We start from the raw sequence: 27,515 nt of genomic DNA, 5'->3' as shown, positions 1-27,515 counted from the left end.
CAACAGAGATTTCTGAAAAAACGTTAGTTGTGAAACGATTAAAATTCCTCTCTCTCACCGCCACTAGACATACTGAAGAACTTCGTAAATCGAATAAAACCGTTCTCTCTCGCCGCCTCGTTCGTCCAACGGAAGCGGAAAAAAGAAAACTGAAATTCTTGAATTCGAACGGAAATTCGCCCGCTCTTAAATCATATTTATACATATATTTATCTTGTTCTTCTGCTTTATCGATCTCCTGGTTCGTCTTCTGTTTATCAGAAACCTAAGTAATTTTATTAGATCGCCATGGATGCCGTTGTTAAACAAGAAATCTTCGAAACTGCTGAACTTCCTGCAGAGAGACGCTCTGGGAACTTCGCTAAACCTGGCTCTGTTATTGAACTTAGTAGCAGTGATTCAGACTTCTCAGATTCCTCGGACTCCGATGGTGATACCACTGTTGGGCCGTATGGTAAGAGATCTAGGGTTTCGAACGGTGATATCGAGCGTTTCAAAAAGCAAAAACTGGATGTTGTTTTGCCTTTGGGATTTCTCGACCCCCTTCCTCCAGAAGATGAAACGTTGCCGTTGGCTATGCCTTTGCCGGTGTCGCAGTCTGTTCCGCAATCTCAATCAGGGTCGTCGGTTCAGGGCTGCAAGCAGTTTTGGAAGGCCGGAGACTATGAAGGAGCTCATGGCGATAGTTCGGGATCGTCAGTTGGTAAGTCATGCAATTTCTGTTGTTTCTAAATATTTTTCCCACTGCTTCTACGATTCATGACATCATCATTAAGAATGATGAAATACTAGATGGTTCATTTTATTCTGACACTCCTCTCTCACTCTCTCTTTAATTGCATTGTAAAGTGATGCATGTTTAGATTTTCTCTCGCATCCCCCAGATTGATTGTGGAACAAACATCAAATAAAACTAAGAGGTGCAATATCTAAGTAACATAGTTCTCCTGATGTAAGATGCATAAGGACAACGAGGGAAGTTTAATTATAATATTATTAGAAACATGCACAACTTAATTGTGGGAATATCATCTTAAAGCAACAGCACATTACGAGTCCTCATATTGTACAGTGCAGAAGTATCCCAATTCCGCCGTTTGATGTGCTCTACGGGTCATTGAGTTAGGCTTCCGTGATAGGGAATATTGTGTTTACGAGAAACTTAATGCACTTAAAATTTAAGACTAGGCTAGGTTTTTATAATACTAGGGTTTGGTTTCTAATACTGGTTTTGATGACCAGAAAGAGCAGGCATCAAAGTAGAGACCTTAGATGTGTAGGAAGTCAGTCAGTGATGGTGGTGTATGGTTTAACCACCAAACTTGGGATGGGTTGGTGTAGTTCCTCTATGCTTAGGAGACAAGAATGTTGAACCATTAATGGAAGTCCAAGAGAAACATATATTGCTAGTAATTGTGATACCCTAGCACTGATAGGCAGAGGACAGGATCGGGGAAGAGAAAAACTGCAGGATAAGGGGAAACAGATCATGCATTCACACTCTTAAAGAGAAAACTCAAATTTCTATTCAATTCATTGCTCCTGTTTTTGGGTAATAAGCATGTTTTTATAACTAATCTCAGTTTAGTAGTAGGCATATTTGGGCTTTATTAGCTGCTGTCTAACTGTAATTTTCTCTAGACAGTAGGATTAAAACCCTAAATTACTGCTGGTTTCTTAGAAGAGTATATCAATAGGTAAGCACTTCGAGTTTGGTGCTGTTTGGACTTTGGATGGTTAAATTGGATGATATGATGTTTCTTGTCTTTGTGGTTCTTGGAAGTATGAAAATTCAAGAAAATATTTATATCTTGAATTTGGCTAGTCAGGAATGGGGTTAAATTAGGATCTGTGGGCCACCAGATTAAGGGGGGATGATGTACCTAAGGTTTGGGGCAGATCTAATGTTTAAATTGATGTAGGTTTGACCTTGAATTTCAGTTATCTAGGGAAGTTCGAAATTCAAGAAAATAAAAAATGTGATAGTAGAAGGGGTATAGGATGTAGGCTGACAGATACTTGGATGAGGGAGCCTTGTGTGGCTTTAGACCAAGCGGAATGCCTAGGTGAATGCAGTCAATTTAGCTACTGTGAGGATGCTAGCTTGGTTTCACCTAGATACATAGGGAATACTTAACTCCTTGACCTTCTCTGACCAGAGTTGATAAAGACCAATAGTCACAGTAGCAAAACACTCGAGGCTTGAGAGAAAATGTTAGATGATCTGAACTGCATTTGTTCTTCCTAGGGCTATGAATCGGGCTAAGCAGCTTCACAACTCATAATAGACGCAGGACTCTTACTAGACTTATGACTTGACACTTAAAAAACTGAAATAAAACATAAGTAAAGATTATTCTGCTCCCATAAGCTAAATTAGGTAGTTTACTGCATTTGTACTTGGCTCTAGACACTTGAAACTTTTAGCCCACAGTGTAGGCCCATGATCACATAAACTTATGGGACAACGGCCCGACACCCATACTGTCAAACACTAAGTTGATTTCGAAGGAAGTTAGTCCAATTAGGTGCTTGAGTAGAGCTAATTGGATGGCAAGGATTTAGGTAGCCAACCCTATTTAGTTGAGATAAGATTGAGTTATTGTTTTCCATTGAGTATTCTATTCAATGGTAATCATGTTTATAGCATGAAGCGTATTCCTATTCCCGTATGTGATTCTGTTGAAGTGAGTCTGTGTTTCCTCTTCTGATTGTCATCAACAGTTTCTGCTCAGGCTTGATTAGGTTTCTATTAGTCCATTCTACTTGTTTTGGTTTTTTTATTAAGTCGATTCCTTTGGGTAGGATTTGAGTCCATTGTATATTTAAGTTTACATTCTGCTTTTAGTTTTACTTTGAGCATGGGTGTCAAACCCTCAATCAATGGCATTGCAAAAGAAAGAACCAACCCTGTAGATCTTAGTAAAAGGAGAAAATGGTTATGGAAATCCTGAAATATGATATTCTTGAAAAAAGAAAAAAGAAAATTATTTGCTGCTTCTTGGACTTGGAAGATGTACTGGCTGTGACTCTGTTGCATCAAATCAATCCTTGACTTAACATTTGCTTTTTGGACGGGGAAAAAAGAAAAGAAAAAAAGAAAAAGAAAAAGAAAAAGAAAATAGAAACGGTTCTTAGGCTGCCGTGGATAAATTGGTTTTGAATAAAAATCAACTATTAGCAGTCTCCTTGCCGTTAGCTTTTTGGATTTAAGGCTGTTTGGTGGTGTTCTTCAAAATGAATCTGGTTTTCTCTGTACACTATTGGCCTGATGTCACCTATGTGGGTTGCATTACTGGTCAAGTAGTCAGTGTATGTTGTCTTTTTGGATCTATACGATTTATTTTTTTGTTTTATTTCTTTTCTTTCTATCTGCAGGTGGCATGGATCATCTCAGGGTGCATCCTAAGTTTCTACATTCAAATGCAACGAGCCATAAATGGGCTCTTGGAGGTAGGCTGCTCTTCTTAGGTTTTGAAAATGTGAATGTCAATTCTGAAAACTTGTTACTCGGTAATTGAACATGGTATTCTTGGCTTCATGGATTTTTGGATTTGAGTTTAAATACTTGTTGATGTAATATGTTTCCACAGCCTTCGCAGAGCTTCTGGACAACTCTTTAGATGAGGTATCTCATGTTTTAATATTTCTCCTGTCATCCCATATGCACTTATCTGTTATCTTGTATTTTTCTTTATCTGTCTTATATTCCTAATGCCAGGTCTGCAATGGAGCTACATATGTCAATGTAGATGTGCTAAAGAACATCAAAGATGGAAGCAGAATGTTGCTGGTTGACGGTATGGTTCCGGGCCTTCTTTTCACTTTTTTATTGAATTCTCTATTGGTTGATGTTTCCTCCTTGGGCTGCTGGGATGAAATTGGACAATGTATTCTTGGAGACTGTTCAGGTTGGCTATACTTGGTATTAGCAACTAGTTACTTAATAGGCTGCACAAGGGATGACCCAGTGATCTGATAACAACACGTGATTATACTTTGGACTTGTACAGTTGTTTTTTCTATGTCAGATTAGACCACCTGGACTATTAGGTAGAAGATATTATTGATTGATCACATGTTTAGCGAAGTCCTCGTCAGCCCCCAAAAGGGCACTCTAGTGGTGTGGGTTGTTGTGGTTGCAAATCTCTCATCCCAAAGTAGGGTTTCTTCGATTTGCTATGAGATTATACTGGAATTAATTGTTGCGATGAATGCGTGTGTGCGTGTGTGTGTCTTGTTGTGGATGTTTGCTAAGCTTATTGATCTGTTTCATTCTCATAAAGCATGACAAGCCTCAATTTTCATCTAGCCTGTTTGTTTTTGCCAAGGATGGGTTATGCATATTTACCCCCACACCAAAAAAAAAAATAAAAAAATAAAAAAAAGAAGAACATGTTTGGGGTTTTTTCGTCATTAGACCTTGCCAAAGGTCTTTCTTATATTGGCAGCATTTTCTTTTTGTTGTGTGCGCTAAATATCTGATTTCTATATGTAGACAATGGTGGAGGAATGGATCCAGATAAAGTGCGGCAGTGTATGTCTCTTGGGTATTCTATAAAAAGCAAAATAGCAAATACTATTGGACAATGTAAGAGCATACTTGGCAACTAAACATTTTGGTGATTCCTACATTACTTTTAGTGAAGTTTTCTTCTGTAACCTTTTTTTTATATATATAATTTATTATGTCAGATGGAAATGGTTTTAAGACAAGTACCATGAGACTTGGAGCAGATGTTATCGTTTTCTCCCGATGTCGTGGAAAAGATGGAAAAAGGTTGGATCCTCTCCCCCCTTGCAATACATATTTAATCTTTGCTACATGCTTCATTTGGTATGGAAACTGCTTTTCCTCTTTTCCTAGATTCTTTTTTGCACAATTAGACATTAGACTGCAATCAGTGTCACCCCCATCACCTGAAAGTCGGTAGGTCTATGGTTCTATTATGATATTCTATCAATGAGGAAAAATGAATACATCTTGTAATACTTCAAACCATTCTTGGGTTTTTGCCTGAGATTTCACAAAATTAATTTATCATCTTTTGATTATATTGTGGAGCTCAATTATCAGAAACTTCTACTGAGATACTAGGTGTTAATTTATACCTTTTAGGTCCATGTAACTGTTTTATACTATTCATCTGTAAACGTGTGAACAGTGTGTATCCTTGCCCAACTCTTGTTAGTACTTAGTATATATATGGAAAGAGGGGTCAATTATAGATTAATGTATCTGGCCCAGTCTGCCTGTTTCTACACTTTTGATGGCATCTTATCTTCTTCTCTTTCTCCTTTCCTTATTTTATTGGTCTAGTGGTTGTGAGAAGCAAGCTGGGCATGATGCAAATTCATCCCCAAATTGGGCCTCTCTGTGTAGGACTAGTTTGGGATTAAATTAATTCACGTATTTGGCCTTTGATTCCATGGGTTTACTTTGTAATTGTTCAATTTGACTGGCCCAAAATATGGGTAGAAAGGAGGCAAATGGGTGTTTATTTCATTAGTTTTGTTAAGAGTCCTATTTTGACTGTAATTGCTGTATTTGCTTTAGTATGTTAAGGATTGGTTTAGACCTTTTCCTTTATAGTATAGGAATCTATTTTGAATCCTTAATATGAGGTTGTAATAGGGACCAACATTAGAAGCGAATTAATGAATTGAAATTTGAGTTTTGTTCATTGCTGTTGGTGAGGTACAGAGGCATAGTGAGGTTGTCTGGCTGTCTTCCGTCATCCCCACTCTTCTTCTTCTAATCCCCTGAATCAAAATCTCCAAATATTCCTTTTTTTTTTTTGTGATTTTATTTCCCCAAATCCTAATAATTGAAACCTATCTCCAGCCCTAACTAACTATTAGAGTCCATTGGAAATCCATCTTCCAGCATATACAAATTATCCCCTTCATCCAATCGAGTGTATACATCCAATTACCATCCAAGGTCCAATTATTTAACCCCTTAAATTTTCGTATTGCCTGAGAGACCCAAACTCCATCTGAACCAATCTAACTGTTTGAATTGTCCCAAACTATGGGGATCCCCTAAACTTTGACGAATTTGTTCCCTTTGGTAGACATTAATAGTAATGTGTCAGTTTTTAATATGAAAGAGCAATAATACCCTTTCACTCGAAGACAAAAAGGAAAAGGACAAAACTACCCTTTTGATCATCTTCTTCCTAAACACGCCCTACCCACTTTGGGATTGCCACTTCTCATGCCTTCACTAAGATAACTCAGGTTAATAGTGTCAAAACTATGTCTCATCTTGGTCAATGGAAGATCAAATGCTCAATGGAAGGTCAAATGCTTGGTTTCTTAAACCTACATGTAATCCGAACCCTTCAAGGTCAGAAACTAAAGTTAGTAAAGCTGTTCTCCCTCACAATTGTTTTATTACTTCTAGTGCATATGTTTCATTCTGAATGAACCCTGCTTTCGATCTCTTAATTAATTCCAGTCTATGACCTCTCAATACGATCCCTCTTTTCATCGGCCTCTGAAACATGAGGCTCTGATAAGTGTAAAATGGTGAATCCAAACTTCAAAAAGAATACCTAAGATCCTCACCATTGTGGATCGGCATCAAATCCAGGAGGAAAGTGTTGTTCAAACTTGGTTTGTTTTAGGCAGGTTTTGGATGAAAGGGTTGATGTTCACAGATGGAGGTAAGAACTAGGGTTTATGGATAGGGGATTGGAGAACAGTAATTATGGATAGGGATGATTCAACTTATTGTTGAAATTTTCCTAGAACAGCAGCGTGGACAGTTGAAGAATATCCAGCAATTAGAGAGAACTTTTAGAATTTGAATATTGCAGTCTGAAGGCTGCTTCAAGAAATTCAACGGGAGGGGTTGGGGAGGAGAGTATCTCTCTCAAAGTTAAGCAGTTAAGTAATGCTCAAACAAAACTTCTTACTCGATAAAATCAAGGGTCAACTAAGCAATTGCAATGATATTTATAGCCTCAACAATTGACATAGTACTCTAAATGAGACTAGGACTCAAAAAAGAATCTGGCTCAAACATAAACTAGGATCTACTGCCAAACCCTAATTAAGGACTAATTAAAGTTAAAATTTTCTAAAACTATGCCCATGTCAGTGGTGCTGGTGTGTGAGGAATCCCTAGACCTACCCAGCATTGTTAGTGTAGGGAAGAATGGTTACATCTGAGCCTGGTTTTAGACAACTGAAGTGCATCAGATTCTCCTCAGACGAGCTAGTAAGTTAAGGAGTTCCTTTGGATTTTGACTACAAATCTTGTTGCTCTTTATCCCCGGTCATTTGGCAGACTACTAGTTTTGGATGATCAACGCATGAAGAAGCTTAGCATGCCTTGCAATAAGTATGTGCTGCATTCTGCCAGGCTCACTGTCTGGAATCCTTGTTCAATTTCTGAGACACAGGTAGTTGGCTGGACTTAAACCCCCCAACAGCCATGATTGCTATGCTGGAGAAGTGGTGACCTGGCAAGATGGGAATGCTGCCCAATGGTCGGGATTGTAACATCATCATGCCCTGTGGCCCAAAAAAAATGTATCCCGAAAATTTCAACCTGATGAAACAATGCTCCAAGAGTTTACTGTTATGTAGGACAATGTAAATGAAATATCTTAAATATCGTTATTTGAACTTATGTTTATCGGAAGACTAATCTGTAACAGATAATAAGAAATATGATAACAACAATCTGGAGTTGTAGCTATAAATATTTGTCAGGCTGCCAAGAGATCAATATAATAGAATGGGGTAGTAAGAATTGTTAAATTGCACAATAGTGTGTGAGAGACTTGTGCCCTTTTTCCCTCTGCAGGGTGGGGTTGCTCATTTCGATTTATCCGGAAGTCTTATGCTTGTTTGATCTCCTCACTATAACATGACTAGAGATGTTCAATTAATATAATTTAGTCACACTTATTAGTGTTTGCGTTGACCAGAGAGGGCGTCTAATTTGCTAGAAAAGTGTAAATAGATGATCTACTTTGAATCCTTTGATGCTAGCTTTTGTTTTAGTGTATGAACTTTGGTGAAAATGAACCATGAATTTGGTTTGTAGAGGTCTTGTATTGGTCCGTAAGTATTGTTTTGCACATCATTTGATATCCTACTCATATAAAACATATTGATGCAGTGTAATGTTAGGTTGCACATCATTGTTATTTTTATTTTTTATTATTTTTTGTTGTTGGCAAAACCAATAGTTGGATCAAGGTTAGTTGGTTGAGCCCAGTGTTTTCTGTAAGGAATCTTTATTACCTTAAACCTTTGATGCTTGAGTTGAGTGTCATCAGGTTTATGCTGAAAGCTTTGTCATCCTCTTAGTATTTTACTGTTTTCTCGTGTTCCTGAAACTGTTTGGAGGAGGGTTTTATATTTTATATTTTTATAATGTCATCTTTTATAAGGATGGCTTGGTTCAGACAGAACTTATCCTTGCACTTCCTATCAATGGGAAGGTTATTCATGTGTATTATGAGGTTTATATTGGCATTTGACAATCCAACTGAGAATGTACCCTCATTATGTAGGTTTTGTTTATTCTTGTGCTTTGTTTGATTACTTAAAAGTCATAAAGTTCTGAGGGGTGTAAATGAATAAAAGGAAATTGGTTACTAATGAAATTATGAAGTTATGATTCTTTTACCTGTTCTTTTTGTTGTTTTATTTTAATGCAGTCTGATGTGAACTGTTAAGTAGGTTCACTTCTCTTTATTGTTCATAGACTTTTGGGATTGTTTTGTTCTTCAGTTTTTCTTTCATTTTCCTACCTGTCTTATTATTAAAACTAATCATTTCATTTGTGTCTCATTAGCCCAACACAAAGCATTGGCATGTTGTCCTACACATTTTTGAGATCTACAGGAAAGGAAGACATTGTAGTTCCCATGGTAAGAGCATTCTGTAGTATTCTTATCGTATGTAACTTGTTTATCTATTTATGCATGTTGTGAAATTTCCCTTTCTAGAAGTCTTAGTTTGAATCTCATTTATATTTGTCTTATTTCTAAGTACTCTTCCACTTTGAAATTGTTTGCCTTAGAAGGACAATAGGTTACTTTATTAACTTGTTGCACTCAACTCTAGTCGTTAGTGCTTAAGGTTTTTTTCTTTCTTTTCCAGATGAATAAAAAATATATTGAACAAAAAGAAACAAGAGAACAAGGCCTTTAAGCAGAAGGCCTAAAAGAAGAATTAAGACCCCAGGAGACAACAATAAGTCTATTCCTTGGGGTATCAACAACAGGGGGATGGGGAATAGCTAACAGTCTAGAAGAAACATCAAAATAGATGGCTTCCAAATCCTATCTACAGAGCGGGATTTGGATGTCTACTCTGAAGATTTCGCTCCCACCATAAGTGGTGGATCAAGGCACAATACACTAGCTTACCAATCCGATCGCAAATAGAAGAACCTGAATAGTTTCTCAAAATCCAAGACTAATCTCGAAAGAACCCATAGGATTGCCTCGAACGGGGCCAAATGGAAACTAGGGCTTTTCCCCAGTTAGATCTGGAGAAGGGGCAAGAAAAGAAAAGGTGCTTAAGGTTCTCCACACCGTTCCAACATAGGATGCAATTTGGGTTAGTAGGGATATGGTGGTCAATAAGGAAAGATTGGGTGGGGAGGGCAAGGTTAAGGGCTCTCCAGAGGGTAAGGGAATGGCGGGGAATGAAGACTTTGAAACAAACCAGGGGGGCTTAGGGTTATGGGGTCTGAGGAGGTTCCAGACAGAGGAGGGGGAGAAGGTTTTGGAGGAGTGGGGGGAGGGATTCCCATACCTATGTGAGAATGGGGAGGGGGTAGGGACCCAGGTCCCATTAGATATGAAGGTAGACAGGGGGTGGTTTTGGGGATACGGGTGCCATAGACAGTGCGGGGTTCAAAGAGGTTATAAAGAATGCCCATCGGATGCCATTGATCAAGCTAGAAGGAGGTGGTGGAACCAGAGGAGATGGAAGTAGAGATAGTGGAGATGGCGCAGGGGCGCAACGAGAGAATTTTCCTCCAGACCCGATAAGGTTTGGAGGGTATAGGGACAGTCCAGAGGGAATCAGATTGGAGATGAAAAGAATAGACCCACCTAACCCAAATAGAATCATGCTTAGCGGCAATCTTCCAAATAAGTTTGAGGAGGCAGGCAACATTAACATCAGAGATCCGGCGGATTCCCAGGCCTCCTTCAGAGGTAGGGCGGCAAATGAAAGACCAACTGACCGGGTGGAAGAAGCGCGAGGTTTCTTGCCCTTTCCAAAGGAAGGCACAAAATGAAGACTCCATGGCACAGATGGTAGATTTGGGGATCGAGAAAATCCCGCACCAATAGAGATAGGAGGACTGAAGCACAGACTAGATGAGGACCACTCTCCAAGCAAAAGAAATAAGCTTACCCTTCCAAAAGTTGGAGCTTCTTATGGATATTGTCAAGCATAGGGAGGCAGTGGTGACGAGTGAGTCTACTTGGGATGAGGGAGACCAAGATAAACCACAGGAAAGGATCTTGGCTTGAATCCTCAACTTGTAAAGCAATATTTATTGACCATAACACCCATGGAAGGATTAGTGTACAAGTTCGCCTCTTACAAAAGCTAATAGCAATATTTTTGTCCATAATGAAATCCTAAATCTATTGTCTATTCTACCTTCCATATCCAAAAACACCCATAATCTGCCATCTAAACCTAAATCTGTAAACCTCATCCTATTAGATTACCAAGAGTCATGATGTGATGCATTTGTGGGAATAGAGCCAGTGAATAAAGCTCTTTTCCCTGCCTAATTTAAAGGGGATAGAGAGAGCCATGCTCTTTTTCTTTTTCATATCACCTAGACAAACTCCAGATACCTGTCTCCATAGACCCAAAAAAATCACTATCTCTTACCTGATGAATTTGTTTGGATTGCCTTTCAAAAAGCTACTTCAATAGCACAGAAGATCCACATCAATACCACAGGGGGGCTGGATGCTATCATTGAGCTCTTCAAGTAAATGGATTGAGCAACACTCACATTGCTAATCTAATAATGAAGTACCCATGGCTGCTTTTTGCTGATTCTGTCAAAAGTCTCGAACCCAATACTATGTTCTTTCAATCTCTCTGGGATATTTAATTTCTGACCTTGAGAAATTCCTCTGCACAAACAAAACCATCCTATACAGGAGCTCAGTTCAGATAAGAAGCTTGTGAAATTCCACAGATTTCTATTTGAACAATCTGCATTTGAAACCATCAGATGATGCGTAGAGCCTGAATCTTTAATTATTAATCACTCCGATGTGTTCAGTGCTGGAAGCACATGACTATATCTTTGAGTGCTAAGAAGAGCTTTGTTACTAAATATGAGGGGGAAGCCCCTTGAGTTAATCGAGGAATTCAAAAATGAGGTGGGATTCCTAGGATTTAGCTGTGGACTCCATAGAGTCTCTAGACAGATCAATGACAATTGTTGATTTGCCAAGCTTTTTGGAGGCTCTGGTTCTGAACAGTGGGCTTTGATGGTGGTGGCCTATCATTTAGTGTCTTTGTGGTGATGGTTTTAGTTTTCATGGTGAAGGTAGTGTGGTACTGGAGCAGCAAATGGTACCATTTGATACCTGAAAAGTAGAGGAGAGGGGGTTGCAGCCTGCATGGATGAGTTTGTAGAGGGTGGGGCAGCTGGGGTTGCAGTAGGAGGAAGAAGAAGAATTAAGGGATAGGCTGTGTTGATAGTGGCCCTTTACAGGTTTTCAATTAAAACTTCCTAACTTCAAGGGGTGTGAGTAATTGTTAGAAATGTAGGTAGGTTTGCCAAATTCTCAGAAAGGTAAGGGTTTTGAACCCCAGTGAAGTGGCATAAATCCCTAGTCAATTCTCCCTTCTTAAGTCTGATGCCAACCCAGGTCAGGGGACAGTCATGAGGATCCTCTTCTAAAGAACCAGCAATATTTTGGTGAGGGTTTCGAACCCCAATGAAGGGGTTGCTTTCGCTACGGCTCCGGTGGGTTCCCTTAACGAAGCCACTGCCTATGAGCCGCCGGCTTATTCTTCAACAGGCACGCGGTCAGAGCCCTACCCTCCTCCCACTGCTTGAGAGCTTAGGGTTTCATAAATGCCTAGTCAATTGTGCCTTCTGAGTCTGATGTAACCCCAAGTCAGGGGCCAGTCTTCAGGATCCTCTTTTAAAGAACCAGCAGTACTGCGGGTTTAATCTTACAGTTTAGGTCTGATCTCAGTCAGTTCTCAATGACAGCAGCTATGTTTGGTCAATTATACCCTGTGATTGTAGTCCTAGGGCTGGGTAGATGGTTTATGGATTCAGGAGGGGTTGGCAAGGGTTAGGATAGGGGTAGTTTGTAGGGTTTATAAAGTTCAAAACATTGATTCAGAACTGTCTTCCAAATTTAGGATTAAGAGAAAAGATAGGGTTTCCAGGGTTTAGGAATGATTCAGGGTTGATTGTGGTAGGGAATAGGATGCGGCCAGCAGGGTTTGGGCTTGGAAAGTTAGGGAATTAATCTGATTCTGTGGAATACCAGTTCCAGATTTGATTCCCATACCAAGATTTCTAAAATTAGGTTTTCTAATGTGTCTAGGACCACCTGAGGTTGGTTAGGGTTAGGAGTGGAAGTCGAAGGTAGGGATGGATGAGGAGAGTGTGATCCCGAAATAATTTAGGGTTCGATGGAGGAATTTAGAAGTTCTAGGATTTTCAAGTTCTCTGGTTTTTCCCAGGTTGCTGCAAGGAAGAAGAAGAAAAGGGGAAGAGGGAAAATGGTTGCGCAAGGGAGGGGAAAGGTAGGGGAGGATGGGTAAGGGTTGGGGAGTATCTGTACTTGTAGAAGGTGTTCCTTGAAGAAGTTCAGACGCTTCAATGGCGGCCGCAGGTTTAGCGAAGAAGAAACACAGCTGCAGGTTTAGGAATAAAGAAACACATTCTGAAATTGCAGAAAATAATAAAAGCTGCAAGCCTGCAACCAGCTCGTGGAGAGCCTACGACTCCAGGTTTTCCTTCAGCGTCTTCTTTATTCCATTAACCAAATCTGTTTTGTTACATGGTGTGAGAGGCTATTTATAGCCTTGTTACATTGAAGGAAACTACCTAGGACTCAACAAAGAAAACCTGCTTGGACTCGGCTAAGGAATCTTATTTGGATTAGAATTCCCTTGTACAATTTGACTTTACTTCTAAACTAGGAAAATGAGTCTCAAGTTAGAGTTCCTAAACAATACAACTTGCAAAATAAGATATCAACTTTAAAATGGAATCCTACTTGAAAGTTGGATTCCAAATGGGACTCCTACTCAGACAAGTATAAGCAACTGATCAACTGAAGAACAAAAAGTAGATGTTTGGATCCTAAAATTATTCTTGAATTAAGTGGATCCTTTAGTACTTCGCGTGGTAAAATACCACTTTTGCCCCTCATATGGTTTGGCCAGCCTATAGGCGCATCTCTTGGGGTCTATTTTTGGCCCAAAATCCACGGTGTCCTATTATTGTCAATCTGGCTTGCATCAAAGTCCCTGAAAAGTATGCTATGATGAATAGGTTGAGATCTCAATCAGGTTTTGTAATGAAATTATGCCTTGTGTATCCTGATAGTTGGGTTTAGAAGATGTCGACCACAAACTTTTCATCTTTTCTCATATATTTTACGCTATATGTTGGTGAAAAGAAGGATGGCATTTTCATTTGCAGATGTAATCTCTAATAATCCAATTTTCTTTGTAGATTGTTAGGCTTTTCAAGAAGCTTGTCAATCCAAACTTGGCATGTAGTATATGCATCGTGGAAATGCTATAAGATTTTCAGTTCGACAGATTGAAAACCGTTAAAAATGTATTAATGCTAATTGACGAAATCAACTTCTTAGACAATGTACTAACTCCTTTTTGCTTTTTCATTCCCGTGTGTCTGAAGAAGTTAATGGGCGGTGTGAATCTGTATTTCTTTTTATCTCTTTATACAGTCTTTTTCTGAATTCGTAATACTGTTCCTGATTGCCATTCACATTGAAATGAAGCTTGACTATGAGAAAAGAGGACGTGATTGGACCAAGATGACTAGATCATCTCCATCTGATTGGAATAAAAATTTAGAGACTATAGTACAGTGGGCTCCTTACTCAAGTGAAGCAGATCTTCTTAATCAGGTGATTCTCCTTTATCTGAAATACGCTTGTGATGATTTGTAATCATTGATTTTTCCCTTTCTTTAATGATATTTTTCTCTTTTATTGCTGTGAATTACTGCAATTAACTACTGGAGCCATACTCCAGATTTCATGTGCTGTGGTGCAATTGTGTGTATCAAGGAAGCCGTTCTGATAAATCATTAGATGAATTACACAGAGGACCAAGAAGTCTAGACTGTATGGTCTAAAAATATGGGTGGCAATGTTAGTCATAATTTCTCAGTAGATGATGTAGGCCTGGGTTTTCTGATTACAGCTAGAAATACCTTTTACCCTTAGTTGGTTGTCTGTTAATTACTTCTGAACTAGTTTAGAAGGTGGCTATGACTTTGCAGGTTGGTTGTAGATAATAATTCTTATTACTTAGCATGTTGCTGCCTTTGTCCTGCAATGTTTGCTCCTAGAAGATGCTCAAGCTTAAGAATGGGTGGCCAGAGCAATATAAGCACCTTTGTGTTTCAATAATATCCTTTGCTATTTAATTAAAGATGTTCTAGCTGACTGACGAGTGCAAGGGTTAATGTCAATCTGTTACTGTATGATGAGAACACATAATTTCGTTTTTTTCCTCTAAATGTCATTCTACCTGTGGTTTGAGATCTTGATCTCGACAGGTTTCTTGGTCCCGCAAAAAACCGAGATCTGGTAAAAATCCCACTCAACTCGACCCAACTCGAGGGCCCAGCTCAGTGGGTACTGGGACTTGGTTTGGGCTGGAATTTAGTATCTAGCTTGTCTTAGGTCTTTTAAACGCAATGGGGGCCTATGTTTGTGAGAGAGTAAGTGTATATATGAGTTGCAGCTCAACCCTAACTTTGAAATTGATACCTTGAAGAAGTGAATATGGAGACTTATAAAACATGAAATACACAACCATTACTTGATATAAATGAACATCATAAAGGTTTAAAGTCAGAAAATACATCAAAATGTCTACTTGTTCACAATTCTGCATTACAACATTGGTGTGCTAGTAAGTTACACCATGAGAGTATAAGAGTAAAATCATTGACCAAGCAGCTCCTCCACCACCCCACCTCCACCAGTTTAGAACATAGTTTGAAAACAAATGAAGTTTGGGAAGAACACTCACCTTGCTTCAAGATTGGCTTCAAAATCAGTGGATGTTTGTTGTAGGTAAGTGTCAGGAACCTGCGAATCGAATCCCAAAAAACTAATAATATTTGATTATTGAAATGAATGAACAAGAACAATAAGCAAGATAATCTGGTTACAATGGTGCCAGTCACCCCCACAACACAATGCTGCACCTCAGTTTGCGGCTGCCTAACCACTCACATAAAATAATCGATAACTACTATTCATATCTTACCCGTATTTATAATCCCAATCCCCTCTCTCTCCTCAATGTAGCATAATATTGTGGTCCTAGGGCCCTATCAGTAAGCTAAATAGCTTGTTGATGCAACCTTGGTAGATATTTGACCAACTTTCTGGCGAAAAATCCGACCGAAACACCAAAACCAGCGAAGGCAGAAGGAGTGTCGAGACAAATCGAGATTTAGACTGAGATGTGGCGTTTTTGACAACTGGGTTGAATCGAGATCTTGCAAGGTACAAGATCTTGTACTAAGATCTTGCAAGGCACAATATCTCGTACTAATATCTCGGTCGAGATCTTGTGTTTTTCTGGAATCATCACGATTCATATGTGATCTCGTCTTGAGGTGTAAAAAAAAAGATCTTGGTAACCTATTTCCCATTGTTAAACCCTAATTTCTATACCTGATTTTTTTTTAGTTCTCCCTCTCGGTACAAGATCTTGTACTGAGATCTTGCAAGGCACAATATCTCGTACTGAGATCTTGGCTGAGATCTTGTTTTTTTCTGGAATCATCACGATTCATATGTGATCTCGTCTTGAGGTGTCAAAAAAAAAAGAGATCTCGACTGAGATCTTGTGTTTCTCTGTAATCATCACGATTCATATGTGATCTCGTCTTGAGGTGTCAAACAAAAAAAAGAAAGATCTCGGTAACCTATTTCCCATTGTTAAACCCTGATTTCTATACCTGATTTTTTTCAGTTTTCCCTCTCCTACTGTCACCATCCTATGATCTGATTTTGTTATCATTGAGTTTTCTTCTATCTGGAAAGAGTTCTTTGTGAGTAGATCTTGTCTAGATATTGTTTTGTTCTTTCAATTAGAGCTCTACATTAGAAAGTCAAAGTTATTTTTAGTTGAAAGCAGTAACAAGTGGAAATGAATTCACAGTTGAGTTCGCAAGACAATTTGGGACTGCATTTTTTTAGACAATAATATCCAGTTTAAATGAAATATGGTTTGCCAATAGACTCAATCTAGTCCTGCTACAAGCATGTCTAAAATGAAATCTGTGAGATTGGCTATGAAGGCCCAAGAAGAGAAGCCCTTGCTGCAAAGAGTTCTGAGCTATATATACGAAATCTATTGACACTTTTTTCTGATATATCATTGAAATATCCTTTCTAATCTGGCAAATATAATAAATTGGGTGTTTGATCTGTAACCTTGTGTAAAATAAAGCGTATTTACATTTTAAAAACAAATCCAAATATATGAACACACATTGAACATCTTGAAAAATAAAAATATGCTGGCTTTATGTCCCTATACCCCTTTATTATTATCAAATATCCATTTTAGTCTGTGAAAGTGCAATTCCTTTTTGGTCTTGTTGTTTCTACAAAGTGTAAAAAATATATTTGGATGTGTAAGACCAAATTGCCTGTGATGCCAAGTTCGTTTCAGACATTGTGTAAATGGAGGTATACCAATATACAGTGCTTTTGCACCGTGTCACTGCCCTTGGCAATTTGAGCTATAAGCCATTGTATGCTCATTTCTAATGGGAAGAGGGAAATACAGTTGAAATGTGATTTTAGAGAGAAATATAATGTCTTTATCTTTATATTTCTACTGAAGTATTTTACATTCTGTTTAATCCTTTTCTTTTACGTTTTTATGCAGTTTAATCTCATGAAAGATCAAGGTACACGTGTAATCATATACAATCTTTGGGAGGATGACCAAGATGAACTGGAACTTGATTTTGACACTGATCAGCATGTATGTCTTCATTTGTTTCATTTTCTAACTCGAAATCAAACTTGGAACAAATTTTATTGGTTGTTTAATTTTTCTCCCTCATTTGTAAGTTTAGGTAGGAATAGGTGTAATTTTCTCTTTGTTGTTTATCATACATTTGTTTGGAATGCAGGACATTCAAATGAGAGGCGTCAATCGGGATGAGAAGAAAATAGAAATGGCAAAACACTTCCCAAACTCCAAGCATTTCTTGACGTATCAACATTCATTGAGGGTATCTTATTTGCTAAAGATCTATCTGTTGGGGATTCTAATAGCATGCCTATTGTTATTCTTTGGTCCACAAACCTTATTTTCTATTGTTTTATTTGAAATCTTATGTTGGTGGTTCTGTAACGTGGTAGAACGATTGATTTAGTGATTAGCCACAGTACATACTGATCCTGTGTGGTTCTGGATTGAGCAGGAATCAGAAAAAATGCACTTTTTATAGGATCCTGGGAATAATGATTTAAAAATCATTATCAACCTGACCAAATTCTTTGCACCCCGCTCAAGTTTTGTGGGTGGAGTTATGGTTGATTTTCTTATAGGGTATCACTTAGTGAGGGGATTGCCTATATAATGCTTGTAACTAGCATATTTGAGGTGGAATCATTTAGTTTTTGTCATGACTACGGGAACAGTTCTCTTCAGAGTGGTTCCATGGTCAAACCTTGTGTTACTCAAGTTATGATGTATCTGCTGCCTTTTTGTTGTGTCACTTCATCAGGAGCCAGAAGGCTCTAGTTTATGTTTTTTGGGAAGAATATTGTTGAGTCATTGATTCAGAGGAGTAATTCCAGTATCTAATTGTAGATATCTATTGCTTATCTTTCTACATGTTTGACCATGGATTTATTGTTGTTGGGTTTGATCATGTCTTTAATCTCTATGTCTTCAGAGTTATGCATCAATACTCTATCTCAGACTTCCACCTGGCTTCAGAATCATTCTGCGTGGGAAAGATGTTGAGCATCACAACATAGTGAATGATATGATGCTAAGACAAGAGGTTACATATAGGCCACAACTTTTAGACGGGACTCCAAAGGATTCAAATGTAATGTATCCTGCATTACGTTTTGTTCAATATAGCATTTAGTTACTGATGATTAATATTCTGATTGCTTTGTGGACACCAGATGATTGCAGTAGTGAAAATTGGGTTTGTGAAGGATGCAAAAGAACACATTGATATTCAAGGTTTCAATGTTTATCACAAGAATAGACTTATAAAGGTTGGTCTTTCCAAATTCTTTTCTGTGTAGTCTAAAATATAATCATCAGGACTCATTTTGTTGATCATGTTGTTCTTTTCATGTTGTTCATGTAATTCAAAATTGGATTTTATTCTTGATTCAGTCCTTCCTGAGTTTTGAGGTTTGTGTACAACCAAAATTTTTTCCCCTTTAGAGACTTACGTTATAGAGTCCCAAAGAACTCCCTCCCATGCGATCCTCCCTCATGGGATTATTTTGATACCCTAAACTACCCTTGCCCCTATCCCTTCACATGATGTCTTAACAGGGAGCAGGCATTTTGTTGTTTGGGGGGGGGGGTGAAGAATTTTGAAAAAGGGAAGGGATGAGCAGTGCTCATAGGTGAGGGTAAGACCCTCGGTTTGGGCAAACTGAAGGATTTCAAGCATGGGGGAAGGTCATTGTAATGGAGTGTTGCTTAACCTGTTATAGCTAAATGCATCAGTGCTTTGCATTTCATCTTCAACCTCTGTATATGATGTTTTGGTTGCTGTGTGTCTGAGTTAGAGTGTATTTACTTAGATTGGGTGCGCGTGTGGTGTGTGGCCAAAAGTTGCTGCCAAGAGCTGGTTTCAGGGTTTGTCATCGGCATTTCCAGGCTCCTAACAGTTATTTTCTGTTGTTCTTATAATCTCTGTGTGTGTTTGTTCTTGTTTTTGGTTTTTTTTTTTTTAAGTATCTTTTAAATTTTATCAGTAACTTGAACATTTTTCTTTTCAAATTCTTGTCTGTCTTAGAATTCCTGCCGTTTACATGTTACATGTTTTTTGAGATGAACCAATCCTGCATTGCTGCCATTAGATCCCTTAACAATTTTGACCATATATTCAGAACCTTAATTGCAAATACAAATGATGGGTTGACCTAATTCTGCCATCTGATCTTGAGCTTCTTCTTTTTCCCCATTCTAGCCATTCCCTTCATTACCCACTATGATAAACTGTCTTGTTAAATATATTCTGAGATTTAAGCTACTGCTTATGGCATCCCCATAAACACACACGCACACACACCAAAACCGCCTTCCAACACCCCCCCCCAAAAAAAAGGACAAAAAAAGAAAAAGAAAAAAAGAAAGAGAAGAAAAGGAAACACTATGATCTTAATACCCTTTTCCTAGATCTAATAGGACTGTCCCATATAGCATTAATTATCCTTTGATTTAAAGATCTTGTCTACTGTTTCTATATTAACAAGGGAATAAATTTTTAAGTCAGGGAGGAACCAAATTATAAATTAAGTCCAAATCATCCATGCTAACATAGTTTTTAAAGGTCACCTAGGAGTCCAGGTGGCCTTTGCTTGAAGGGTGCCTTTGATACCTAGGTGTCGCCTAGGAACCTTGGTTGTGTCAATGAGTCATCTTGATATGTTCCTCCTCCATGTGAGTTTTCTATATGCCTTGACAACTACCAAAGGATAGGTGCAATTGTATGCTAACTTGTTTTGTCTTATTCACTGTTCTCTGCCTTTGCTTGGACCATCCAGTTTTCTGAAAGCAGTGGCTGAACTTCCTCTTATGAATATTCTAGTATAACTATGTGCACATAGTTGTTAATCGATCATTCTGACATGTATTATTATTTTCTTTAGCCATTCTGGAGGGTCTGGAATGCTGCTGGAAGTGATGGTCGGGGTGTCATAGGTACTTGAATTTTTATTCGTCTTGAAATGCATTCTCTTCTGTTGTATATACATATTTCGGCACAAGCTAATTCATAGTGCAATTCTTTCTGCTACAGGTGTTCTGGAAGCCAATTTTGTGGAACCAGCTCATGATAAGCAAGGGTTTGAGCGTACTACGGTGCTTGCAAGACTTGAGACCCGACTGAAAGAGATACAAAAGGACTACTGGTTTGTGCTTTCCACCTTTTTGACTTAGTTTCATGTTTCAACATTCTATTAATTACTTTTTGTTGTTTTGAATTAGGTATAACAAGTGCAATGAAATAGGCTATGCCCCTCGGCGTAACAAGAGAGCTTTAAATGAATCCGGAGCCAGAGGTACCTAATTCAATACTTTTTGCTTAAAAACAAATCATACCATTCGTCTGCACCAAGGTTTCAGAAATGCTCCATGAGTTGAACTGATCTGTCCCATAAATTAGTTATCCAAATGGTCCAAATAACTGGCGTAATGACTGACTTCAAATTTTCCAGAAAACAGTGGATAATTCTACGGAAATAGGCAATAGCATAGAAGTACCACTACTACAGTATGATAATTGATTCTGATAGTCCTCGAATACACCCTTGGGTGAAACCTTTTCTTAATTACTTTGCATAACTAGGATGCATGTTGGATCAGAGTGCATAACTGCTGGATGGTATTGGCAGTTGGCTTTCTTTCAAGTCCCATAAATTAGGTTAATGCTGGTGCATTCTTGCATGTTATCAGATTACTTATGTCTCTGATTTTGTTCATGTACTTCTTTCAGAGACTTCGCCTGATTATCTTCCTCAATCATCGGCCAGACACACTCAGAGCAAAGGGACTTTACATGCAGATTCCAGTAAAATACAATCAAATCATAAGCTTGTTGGAAGTAAAGAGCCTGAAAGATTTAAAACAGGGGGCCCTAAACTTTTGAATGGGGATACAAACAGGAAGGCAGATAATGGAACAAAAATCTTGACAAGACATGGGAAACAGTTGAGTTCTCCTGAAGCAGCTCCTGCTGAGGGTAGTTCTAGCCATGTGATGGAAATTACGCCCTTTGAGAGAGTCATACATGGCAGCAGTAATAAAGCATCCTTGGGTCAGAAATCACCCTTAATGGATGCTCATAAGAGGCTAACTACTACTCCTAGGGGGGTCATACATGGCAGCAATAATAAAGCAGCCTCAGCTCAGAAATCATCTGTGAACAATGGTTCTCATACAATAGTGTCCCCTTCTTCGTACTCAGAAAATCATGAAAATGAGGGAGATCATACACCGAGCAGTGAGAGGGATCAGATTTCTAGTCATCCACATTCCAAGGTAAAGAAGTGGCTTTCTTTCTTGTCCAATGTTAAACCAGTAAAATTTATTAGTAGCTGCAAAAATCTAGCAAATCTGTTTTTGTGCATATGAAGCTATGTATGATGAATATTGTTCACATGGGGATATGTGCATAGTTGTGATGGTTTTCTCCCCCCCCCCTCTTTTCTCCTTTTCCACTACTGCAGGCAGCTGATGTTTCTTTTAATGGAAATGGACATGCCTCTTCTCCATTCATTGCATGTAATCTGAATCAGTTGAAAGAAGAGAACCACACGTTAAATGCCAGGTTCATTTCTATATTCTGAAAAATGGAATGCTACAGTTGACTATTCTTTAGTTAAAGATTTGGAGCCCAATCATTTCTGTTCAACTTGTGCCCTTTTTTCCTTTTGCAGGATAAAAGAAATGGAACAGTATTTACAGTTTGAAAGAGATAGATGTGAATCCCTAGAAGCTCAAGTGAGTTTCATGTTACCCATTTGAATGCCATTAATCTGCTCTTCTTTTTCATTTTGTTATAACTAGTAATATGTGTGATGTGTTCTTGGGAATCAATTTCTAACAGCAAGCATTGTCCAAATTAAAGTAGTTATTTTATCCTATAAAAAGTATGCATAGAATATTTATTTAGTTGATTCCTTCAATCATAGTTTGTTCGTTGTGTTCTTCTCTATGCTCTGCAAGGAAGCTTTTGCTGTTCAGTTAGTATATAAATTATGCGAAATGTTTGTTTATTTCGAGCTAGCAATTGTACTCTTGTGTATTTATCTTCTTTGGATTTTTTTCTGCTTCTTCCTCTCATCCATTTGATGTTGTTTGGTTTGCAATCTTGCAAAGAAATGTTTGATGAATGTCGTCAGTAATATGTAATTCGTACGCTTTATTGTATTGTATCTAAGTGTAATGCAAGTGAATTCTACTTTGTTTTGAACATATGTTTGTTTATTGAGTTTGTATTACCTTTGAATTAGAACCTCTTTGTAGACGACGTTCTTTGTGTATTCATCTATTTTCGTTGGCTTGTTCCCCCTTTTTGATCATTACCTTTGTGGTTGACATTGATATTCCTCTTAATAGTGCAACTTACAATTGTCCATGTGAGAATACCAGTTCTGGTGGATAGTTCCCCCCTTTTTGTATTGTTTGCCCTTGTGCTTTGTTGATTGTCATTGCAAAGCTTAGACAAATTGGGAATTGCTTTCTTTTTATACATAATTGATATCTCTCATTCTCTGCTAGGCATAATCATATTCTTGGTATTGGGACAAATATCCTGTGAACCGACTTACTGCAATTTTTGCTAGGATGATATACTTTTTTAGTTGTTGACAAACCAATATGATTCCATTGCATTCTCCTTAGGCCAGATTTAGATTCCTTAGGAGCTTGACTGGACAATTCTTTTCTAAGATCAACTTGTGAGGTGGTAATCCATTTGGTGCGAAAGAGTTGAGAAATTCCTCTGGGTATTGTGTGTATGCATCATCTTTTGCTGAATCTTAGCTATAGTATGTCACTTATTCCCCTGGGAATCTATCAATCATTTTCTCATTTAAGTTGTCTACTCTTTCATGCTTAGTTGCTAAAATTGCTCTTTCTGTGATATCATTTGCTTAAGTGGAGCTCTAGTTGCTGTGCCGGGAGTATTTCCTTCATTTTCATTTTCCATTTTGATCAACATTTCCTTTGGCATTTAAAAAGGTAAATTCTTTAAGTAGTCTTTATCAACATAAAGAATGATTGTGGGTATTTTGGAAACCAAAATGTGGGGGTGTTGGCATGTTGCTTCCTGAAGAGATCTATCAAGTATGTGTACAAGTGTATATCCTGGAATATTAATGTCTGTCCTCTTCACACAATTCTTGTCCTCTACGGCCAAAGTGATCAACCTAAAGATTGGGTTGTGGTTGGCAATAAGAGGTCCGGAAGGTAGCTTTCTGACTCTGTATTGCAATCAACAAATAATAGAGCTCTGGTGTAATATATACCTTTGGTTGTGGAATTTATTAGTATCATGGATACAGTAGTTTTCTTCCTGCACCCCACGAGCGTCGTATCGGCACTCCGGTGCAAAATTTTAAATACCAAAGTAGCGTCAAGATTAGTTGTGAAAATTGTTAAAAAGAAAAGATGGCTTTAATATGAGTTGAATTGCAGAAGAGGTTATTCATTTGGGAAAGGGCTTTGTTGAGGCCAGTTCTTACTTCTACCATATCTCTGTCGTCCTTGGTTTAACTTTGTGGCTTGTTTGTTGTTTTGTATGTATTAGTCTAATTCTTTCTCTTGATTGATTATGTTTTTTGCCTATTCCTTACCAGGTTAAGGATGCAGAGCAAAAGCTTGAGGCGGCAAACAATGAGCATGAGGCTTTGATTGATATATTCTCGGAGGAGAGGAACCGACGAGACACTGAGGAAGAAAAATTGCGGGAAAAATTTAAGGTGAATGCTTTTCTTGCCATGTTCTTCCTCCCTCTATATATATATATATGGGGGTTGCCCGGGAGATGAACGCATGAGTTTTAATCATGAATTCTTTCTATATCTCTTCGAATCTAACAAGATTAGTCTTGTCTTGTGTAGGATGCTACTACTACCATACAGGAGTTGCTAGATAGGGTTGGCTCACTGGAGAAGCTGAGGTGTCCAAACTGCAGCAAGCGGTGATAACTGTATGAGCATCTTTACAATTCACTCACGTGTTACCTTCATTAACCTGGCTTAGGCTCCCGAAATTCGTTTTGTTCAACCACCACCCTATTCCATATCTTCTCTAGGGTCCGTCGTCCCAATTTTGTCATATCTTTCTTTAAGGGGGTGGTGATTCTTTGAAATTAGTGAGGAGGAGAAGTGAACTGATGATATTCTTTGTTGTCCCACATTACAGGATTGATGCTTTTGTACAGCTTACCCTTTATGTAAAGTATGTCTTTTCTTTATTGAGAAATTTTGTAGTCTACGGTTTCTTTTTCTGGGCCTTCCAGGATTGAAGAACAATGCTATAAAGTGTTGTAAATATATATATTAAACAAGATCTTAGTCTCTTAATAGAATTCCTGGAGCATTTTTTGCTGCTTCCAATGTATACCAATATGTTGTCGCAGTGCGTTGTGACTCATTTTCTTCTATCCTGGATGGAGTCTTGTTTGAAATTAAGATCGAATGTGCGACATTTACACCTGCTTATGAATAATTGTGATTATTTTAGATATATTGTGGGTCATGTCTTGCAAGTCCTAATCTCTCAGCAGAGAAGGCTGTAAATCGTTCTCGAATTGAATGCAATGTCATTTTGATGGTCTCTCCAATCAATTTTTTTTTTGGTAATAAGTTGCATTATGTGCAGAAATTTTCCTGAATCTAAATAACAGTCTGGAACACCCCCCCCCCCCTTTCTTTGATTCCCCGATAAAACACATTAGGGACCATCCTCCATAAGAGCCAAGCCAACAGTGAACCCTGCCTGTTTCTTCTATTAAGTGACAAATTCACTCTCGAATTCGCATTGTTATTCGTTTAAGGGTATTCAAATCCGTCCGGTTAATAATATGCTGCAAGTATGGTATACCCGTTTTAATCGGTTATTATCCGTCATAAATTATCCAATTCAGTTATTTATTGAGATTTATTTTTCTAGATTTTCTACTAAATTAACTACCAAAATTGTTAATTCTTAAATTTCAAACATAACTATCACAAATAAAGTGGTAAAGATGTTACTAGGTAGTTGAAAACTTATATTTGTATTCAATGCCATTTATAATAATTTATTTAAGAAAATAACTAATCGATTATCATTCCAATCTGTCTGAAATCCTATAAGATAGTATCCGATTCTGATCTGTTGACACCTCTACCTCCAACACCATTTTAACAGTCATTTTCTCAATTTGCCATGGACAGTGAGGATTTAAGTATCACCCAACCATCGAACGTGTGGATTAGGCGAAATACCAGGAAAGAGCAACATTTGGGATGAAACTAACAATTAAGATCTCTTTCGTAGTGATCAGAGCATTTGTAGCTGAGATGGCTCCTGAATCTGGCTTCATGACTGAACAAAGGATTCAGGAGGAAGACCAAAACAATGGTTGGAAACCAAGTTTGAGATACGAAAAGAAAAAAAGGAAAATTGATGAATCCTTATCCACTGTGTCACTGTAGTCTCTCGGAGATTTTTTTAAAGGAGCCAAGACATTTTTCTCTGTCTGAGCTAGGGGGAACGGGTGAAGAAGAGAATTCGGGAGCTACATGTAAAAGCAGATAACATTTTTACCTTCAATATTGGTATATATGAGCGTATGCTCATTAAGATTGTGCAAAAATGATTAGAATAATTTTTGCATAGGGTCCCATAAAAGATAAATTTTGCTGCTCAAAATACATGAATTTTTTAGTTTTTAGTCTAAAACTAATATGATTTTGGTAGATTTTTCTGTAAAAGAATCGTAATTGAACATGGTATTAGAAAAGCCTCCTCTGAGCCACCACTACATAAAAATTTCTTTTTTCCTAAATTAGTCACCATCACAAAAAACCATTGCAGCAATTTTCATACGCAACAAGATGATGGGGTTAACATGAGCATGCTTGCCTTGCTAATTGCAAGAAGATAAAATCTGAGTCGGTTATATAGTTGTGCTTATTGTAAATGGATTCGATTCAGATTGGATAACGGTAGTACCAAATTTGTATCTTATTATATTCAGACGAATTCGGATGATATCTTATCAGCTTGAATTTGAATAATATTCTATCAATTTTCGGACGGATTTGTATAGCATCCCAATAAGGGTGTCAATACGGTACGTATCGGTAATTCGGTACGGTATGGTACCGCATTTCAAACTGTCCAACCAAAACTATACTATACCATACAAATTTGGTACTGTATGAAAAGGGTATTTTAAAAACGGTTCGGTACGGTTTCGGTATGAAATCGGTACGACAAAAACGGAACGGTTCAATATATGGTATGGTATGAACTCGGTATAAAATCATATCACTTTGATAGTGAATTTACTAATTTAGAAGGGCACTCCAATTTATTAATGAACGTTTGACTTGTCTTTTAACCAAAACAAATCATACTCAAAAGTCAAAACAACTTGTTCACCCAGTTGAGAACACATGAGAAGAACATAGGTAAGAATTATAGATGAGAAAGAAAAGATATTGATTAAGCCAAATAACAACCAAGGGAAACATACCCTAAAGAGTTTGAAGGATATGAATGAGACAAAAAAATGGAGACAACATTAGCTATTTTGTAATTCAAATTTGTCTATATGTTTGTCTCTTTTCTCCTATACAAGATAACATTTTTTTAAGCTTCCAATATAACGAAACACCCATGTAAATTTCATACTTGAAATGCTTGGAAAATTACAAATACAAATGAAACGCTATGCTTTCTTAGTTCTTACTGCTGGGAGGTTAATGGTTATTAGTAAGTAGGCAACTTGTTGGAAACAAATAATAGAAATACAATCCCAAATTAGCACAAGTTGTTTAGAGAACGAGAGGTGACTAGCGAGAGCTCTCTGCCTCTCTCTCCATTTAGTACAACTATAGTCCTTTAGCACCTTGGTTATTCATCTATTAGGGTTTAAAGGTTAAACTAAAATTACAAAATTAGCCAAAGGTGGTATGTTAAAGCGGTTAAAGACCGGACTTCCCTAGGAGAGGTCTTGGGTTTGCACCCACTCGGCGGCATTAATATAAAAAGCTCACCCCCTGAGGAAGTAAATCGTGGTGCGCGTAAGCTGGCCCGGATGAACCTCTGTCCCAAAAAAAAAAAAAAAATTACAAAATTACAAAAATTACAAATTCAATTGGATTAGGATAATATATTTTTTTAAAAGATTCTTCTAAATGACATAATACAGATTTTCGATTACTTGTTGTGTTGATTAAGTCTGAAATTTAAGAATTTAGTCATTTTCGTTATTTGGTAGTCTTTGATTTTCTTACATTTATTCACTGTTGATTTTCTTTTGT

At 37.8% G+C, this 27,515-nt stretch overlaps 1 protein-coding gene across 1 annotated transcript; it reads left to right on the top strand.

Annotated features, from left to right (window-relative positions):
• LOC149019927 (protein MICRORCHIDIA 7-like) lies at positions 1 to 24,635 on the top strand. Its single transcript, XM_089147927.1, has 20 exons — positions 1 to 703; positions 3,379 to 3,453; positions 3,594 to 3,628; positions 3,722 to 3,800; positions 4,499 to 4,591; positions 4,696 to 4,780; positions 8,819 to 8,894; positions 14,010 to 14,138; positions 17,152 to 17,250; positions 17,402 to 17,503; positions 18,173 to 18,331; positions 18,414 to 18,509; positions 20,124 to 20,175; positions 20,273 to 20,384; positions 20,461 to 20,534; positions 20,969 to 21,513; positions 21,702 to 21,802; positions 21,912 to 21,975; positions 23,835 to 23,957; positions 24,099 to 24,635. Exons 1-20 carry the CDS (start codon positions 289 to 291, stop codon positions 24,180 to 24,182), a joined length of 2,598 nt encoding a protein of 865 aa, XP_089004053.1. The 5' UTR covers positions 1 to 288; the 3' UTR covers positions 24,183 to 24,635.
• The last annotated feature ends 2,880 nt before the right edge of the window (positions 24,636 to 27,515 follow it).

Source organism: Hakea prostrata, chromosome 3, assembly GCF_041222555.1.
Source record: "Hakea prostrata isolate BN-2017 chromosome 3, UWA_Hpros_2, whole genome shotgun sequence".
NCBI classification, from domain to species: Eukaryota; Viridiplantae; Streptophyta; class Magnoliopsida; order Proteales; family Proteaceae; genus Hakea; species Hakea prostrata.
Note: the sequence above shows the minus strand (reverse complement) of the source record. Positions and strands in the feature narration are given on the sequence as shown.